Source organism: Coloeus monedula (genome assembly GCF_965178545.1).
Source record: "Coloeus monedula genome assembly, chromosome: 5".
Classification (NCBI taxonomy): Eukaryota; Metazoa; Chordata; class Aves; order Passeriformes; family Corvidae; genus Coloeus; species Coloeus monedula.
The window spans coordinates 56,860,805-56,866,811 of NC_138785.1; the positions used below are offsets into that span (position 1 = coordinate 56,860,805).

The following is a 6,007-nucleotide window of genomic DNA, read 5'->3' on the forward strand; positions in this document are numbered from 1 at the left end:
ATTGTGCATTATACTGTTACCAAATGAAGTGCAACATCCATGCTAAGTCATTCTGCACAATTATCTTCCAGGTGAAAAAAACCTACAGAAGAACTTTGTATCACATGGATTGCAGCTGTCTATGTGGAAGACTCAGAGGTCAGTTTTTAATTTCTGTGCATTTTTTCTAGAATCTAGAAACATTAAGTAGTCTCACTGTCTGAGGAAATTCTTCAAACATGTCTTTTCTAACATAAAAGATAACTTCAGAAAAAAATAAATTAAAACAAAAAAAAACCCCATTGCACTGCCTGCTGAAGGAAGAAGAGAAATAATTTTTGAAACTCATTACTTGCTCAGTATTGCTACTGTGCTGCTAAGGAAGCATGTTACAACAGTGATGTGGCTGTTCTAAAACATTTAGGCTGACAAGGAAACTAGAAGTTTTAAGGAGTTTATCAACCCTCTCCATACGGAAAATAAGCCGTATTAATTGAAGATAGTATTGAATGGGGCAGGGTTTGGGGGTTTTTTGAGATATTTTCTTCTTTAAAAATTATTTTAATCAAGTTTTCCACTGAGAAAGCATGTTATGTCACAACTTATTCCCAGTACAGTCTCAAACTTACAATTATAACTAATCAAGGTTTCTCTTGCAGTTACTCTTGAAAATTACTCTTCTCATTAAACTCCCACTAAGGATACAGGGCTCACACAAACAAAGTCAAACTACCAAGCTTGAGAACTTTCTTCACGTTAATTTGGACAAGGCCCAAGTCTGTGAAGCTGCTATACTGGAGTGATGATGAGTTGCCAAAAAAGATACAAATACTATCATCCATTTATGCACCACAACCTGCTCTTCCATCAAGTTAGCATGACATAAGCTAAGCTAAACGAATACACTTTGCAAGAGTAAGATGTATGAACTCCTTCAGCACTAAGCCAGATTTATACTTTTTAAACATTAACATGATTAAAAGTAGTCCCTTTAACCAATTCCACCTTCTCCTATACAGTCTCCTATTCTGACCATAACTCCATTATGTAAACACTCTGTGTTGCAGTAACATACACAAGTAACATCTGGTGCAGGTTGGTTCCACCTGACACGTGAAACAATCCTGCACCTTCAAGGGTTACACATACAGAAAAGGTAAGGACAAGGAAACCAAAGATGAGATGCTGTAATCAATCACAGTTCTGAGATTTTCTTACACACTTTTGGAGCAGATTCCAAGTAGTACTCTGCATTCACCATCCTAATTGCTTCAGTGGTGCAAGAGTCATAAGCTCTAGCCTCCACTCTGAAGCATCAACTTTTTAAAAGTTTCTAGAAACATTTTGCTAGAAGCACTATCTCCTTAAAAGATCTTAAGTCTTGTAGGAAAAAGACAGGAAAACTAACATTTTAATGGCATGTTTACATTACAGGTATGGACTATGCTTGAGACTGGTGCTTAAAAGATGAGATTTTTCCGTCTTTATGGCCAAACAAGTAAAAGTTGTCTGTAGTTACTAAAATAGAATTATTAGCACAACTTATTTTGTTAAACTTTATGGGGGGGTTGTTTGGACTTTTTTTTTTAAGTACTCTATTGTTGCAAAAGAAACAGTCTTGCCAGTCTCTGAAAAGAAATCCTACAGTATAATTACAATAGCAAAAACAAAGAAGTGATGGAACTCCACATACTTCTGTCAGCAAACCCATCCTAGATGGATACTTATACAGAAACTTGCACAGAATCAGAAAGCTTGAAAGTCTAAAGAAAAGAAAGTAAGCAATAAATATCATGTAATTTATCATTTTGCCAGTATATCTAGAATTAGATAATGGGCACACTTATGTCTCTTTTCAAATTAATAACTAAGTTCTTGCATTTCTGGACTTTCATACTGTACTTCTCTCTTCAAGACCAGATTTGAAATTATGAAGGATAAATTTTTACGAAAACCAAAAATATGACAGTAGAGCCCATATCTAAAACTCTTAAAGCATGTGATGGTACAAAGTGAGCATATGATTAAAACAAAGAACAGACACACACTGATTTTTTTTCAAGATGAAACGATGGGGGGAGGCCACAAAAAAAGTATTTAGCGGGATAGGCGAGTCAAACTGAAAACTTGACACTTCTCCAAGTGTTCAGGAAGCAGCAGCCAGTCCCACCACAGAACAATCTTTAAAACATGCAAAGCCACAAGTTTCAAAAAACATGACAAACAAAGCAAGGCCCAACAAAGCAGCAGACAGAGAGCGGGGAGAAGTGACAGTGGAGACGCTCATGAAGATGTAAACGAGTTCGCGCAGCCCTACACAGAGACAAAGTAGTCGAATTTCGATCCATTCGCAGCATCTTCCGTTCATTGTCAGTCCGCGAGCCCATACGTCGAGAGACGTCAACACACCTCTGCCCCTCACCGATGCTGTGCCATCGGACATGGGATATCGAGCGCACTTCAGTCCCGACAAGTATTTCTGTAGCCTCCCTGGAAGGACAGAGCGAGGCAGGGGCTCCCCCTGCCCCCAGAGCCGCGGGCCCCCTCCCCCAGGAGAGCAGCGCAGCCCGACCAGCGCTGCCGCCCCCGGCCGCCCCCCGCGCGTGGCGGCCCCGGGCCGTACCTGCGGCGGCGCGGCGCTCCTTGTCCCAGGCGGCGTCCGCTCGCCGCCCGCGGCCGCTACCCGACGCCCGCAGGAGAGGCTCGTCCTCTCCATCTCCCTCCGGCCCCGAGTCCTCCGAGTCCTTCACCTCCTCGAGCCCCGGCTCCCCACACTGCCGCACGGCCCCGCCGGGGGCGGCTCTCGCATTTTGCGGCCCCCGCCAGGGCGGCTTTGCCTGAGGCGGCGACGGCGGCGGCTCCGCGAGGAGCAGCAGCCGCTCGTCGGGCTCCTCCGCGCCCGGCTCCGCCATGGGCGGCCGGGGCCCAGCGCGGCGGGAGGAGGCGGCGGCGCGGCCGGGCGGGCTCGGGGCGCTCCCGCCGCTCCGGCTCCGGCTCCACCGCCCCGCGCGTGCGCGCGGCCCCGCGCCCGCCCCGCCACCTGCCTTAAAGGGGCCGCGGCTCCACCGGGGCGCCGGGATCGGGGGTGGCCAGCAGCAGCTCAGAGGGCTTTTCCGGCCTAGCGACCGGTCAGGAGCTCGGACACCTGCTTTCAGCGCTGGACGTTAGACAAAAACATCCCTGAAACTCGGCTTAGTTCTACACCTGGAACAGGCTTGCCTCCTGGCCACCATTTGCCGTAGCCAGGTGCTCTCCCTCCCCAAACTTTGCACAACATACGGTAACTTCCGAAACGAAGCCTAAAAACAATATAAGTAAAACCAGTATGAATACATTGCAATTATTTCCATGTTCCCCCACCATCCATGCGTTACTAACTAGAAGAAAGAGAATACAACGAGAATACAACTATAACCCCAACATACTACATCAGATTTCAACCTGGATGTGTTTTCCTGCTCCTCCCTATAGAAGAGAGGTTTTCCTCAAGTTTTGGTGAAATATGGGAGAAAGATACATGCATTAAATACTCCCATAGAACTGGGATTATGGCTTATATTTGGACCAAGTAAGTTCTCAGCTAAAAATAGTAATTGTATACATTTATTATTCATTATTCTCATAGTTATGCATGTTACAAGAATTTAATATGTGCATAATCTGTATTACAGGGGGGAAAATCGTTTTTCTTGATTACTGACAAAATAAAACCTTACTGAAACCCTGGACTTGTGTTTGTTTTGTCTGGGGTTACCTGTCAGCCAGTGGACTTTGGAATTAAGCTGAGCATCATGTACTTATGTAACTGCTAATATCTGTAACATTTGATAAAATCTGTTTACACTTGCATTTCTGTTTCCATTCCTTTCTATTAAAAGTGAACTTAGTCGTGTGATTCCAGATGAATAGCCATTTGATGACTTGTAAACACATATATGAAGGTTACAGCAACTGGATGTAATTTTCTGTACAGAAAATTATATGGATGTCAATTTCTGTTTGAAGCAAACAAAAATATCAGACTAAAATGGGAGAAGTCTGACATTTTCCCCAGCAGAATGTTAAGTAATACTGCACCTCTCTTTAGCTACAAGTGAGTTTTGGCTGTTTCAATAATGTTCCATTGAACAGTCAATTCACAAGCTGCTAAAATGATTGAGAGTTTGTTCTTTTGAAAAAAATAGACAAGAAATAACTCATTAGTTATTTCATAGAAAGGCCTGGGTTGGAAGGGACCTTACAGATCATCTATTTCCAACACCCCTGCTGTGGACAGGGACACCTTTCACTAAACCAGGTTGCTCAGACCTCCATTCAACTTGGTCTTAAACACTTGCAGGGACGAGGCATTCACAACTTCTGTGGGCGCTCTGTTCCAGTGTCTCACTTGCCTTACAGCAAAAAATAGTAAAACCCCCTATTTCTTCTGGTTTATGTGTTCATCTACACGTTACTGTATTTCTAAATGCAGTTAACTGGTAGTTTTCACCTTCTGCTTCAATGAGAGTTCTGTAACCTGCTCACAGGTCTTGATCTAACAAAGCCTTTACATTGCCTCACTCTTCAGTAGTGCAGAGTTCAAACACCACGAGAGCTCATAATTAAACAAAATACACATCACCGCCATAGTTATTAACAAACCATTAATTTTAATTCCAAGTAGCTAATACTCTTCAATTAGCCACCTGCATTTAAATTACTAAGAATTACATCACGTAAATTAGCTGGGTCATTTTCCTTGTGCTAAAGCTTTTGTTCCTATCCTCCTAAACCAAGAGAGCAGACTTTGTCATCTGCTTATATGTATTTGAGCATAGTGTCGAAACACTGGAGTTGAAAAAACAAAAGGAAAAAAAGGGGAATACCCGCACACTTGTGCGCTTGTCGCTTCAGGTAGGCGCCCTCTTGTGATACAGACCAGGAGGAGCAGCTGCTCCGCGTTCATAGAGCAACAGCAACAAGACACATCCAACAAACCAGGCGCAGGTGACTGCGGGGACCGAGGAGGGGGCGGGGACTTTAATTTGTAGAGCTCTCTTCTGCTCAAAGGGCTAAGAAACTGTGTTAATTATAGTATGAGCAACAACTTCAGACAGGTGTGTAAGATTACTCTGTCAAAACGTCCAAAAGATCCTAATCAGGTTAACTAAACTTACAGCAGCGGGACGGTCGCTACGTACTCTTCCCATGTCAATTAGCCGTCTGAGCTTAAAACTGTAAAACAGAAGAATCAGATAAGATTTCATAAACAGATTCAGTTGACCAGGTATAGGCAGGTTATAATTAAACGTTGGAACAAACACACCACGTACTTAACGCGCCTCTTCAATTTTTGTACACTCGCTACTAGTTATTTCAAGAAGGTAAATGGGAACCTGCCAGTCCCCGTGGCCGCCTGGGGGCAAAGGACAGCGACGGCGGCCGGGTCCCCCTGCTCCTGGGAAGCTTCCACCCGCTGAGGCTTTACGGGCAGTTCCTAGTCAAGTTGCAAAGCCTGGCCCAGATCTCCTGCTGGTGTAACTGGTTTTTCCCAAGTTGTGGGGGGGAAAAAAATTATATATATATATATATATATATATATGTATGTATGTATGTTAGGTCTCTCTGAGTAACTTGTCTTTGTCCCTGTGATGCAGTTTTGGCCTACGCCCCCAGCCCCAGAAGTCTGCTGCTATTCCCTGAGGACCGTCTCACAACCACCTGTGCCCACAAACACGTCCCGAGGAGCGAAGAACGCCCTCGCGGGAACACCGGAGAGGTACGCGGTTGTTCTCAACAGCCTCTGAGCGGCAGCAAAAAACAGCCCACGAACAGGCTCATCCCAGCCCAGCAGTCTGGGTTCTGGCGGGCTGCCCCTCACAGGGGGACGCGGCCGGTGACAGACTCCGAGCTCGGATCCGCTCCATCGCGGCCCCGCACCTGTACCGTGGGCGGCCCAGCCCCACCCAGCGGCCGGGAAGGGCCGGGCGGGGGCGGCCCCGCGGAGCGCTGCCCGCTGCGCGGAGCCGGCGGCGGGGCGGGGCCCCGG

The 6,007-nt window shown here is 45.7% G+C and overlaps 1 protein-coding gene across 3 annotated transcripts in view; it reads right to left on the reverse strand.

The window, feature by feature from the left end:
• LOC309573078 (phosphatidylinositol 4-kinase type 2-beta-like) overlaps positions 1 to 2,962 on the reverse strand; it is a 32,904-nt gene extending 29,942 nt beyond the window's left edge. For all 3 annotated transcript variants that reach the window (XM_082281744.1, XM_082281743.1, XM_082281745.1), the window contains exon 1: positions 2,603 to 2,962. In XM_082281744.1, the coding sequence (XP_082137870.1) occupies positions 2,603 to 2,891 (289 nt within the window). In that variant the 5' untranslated portion in view covers positions 2,892 to 2,962. The remainder of the gene's footprint in view (positions 1 to 2,602) is intronic.
• Positions 2,963 to 6,007: the final 3,045 nt, after the last annotated feature.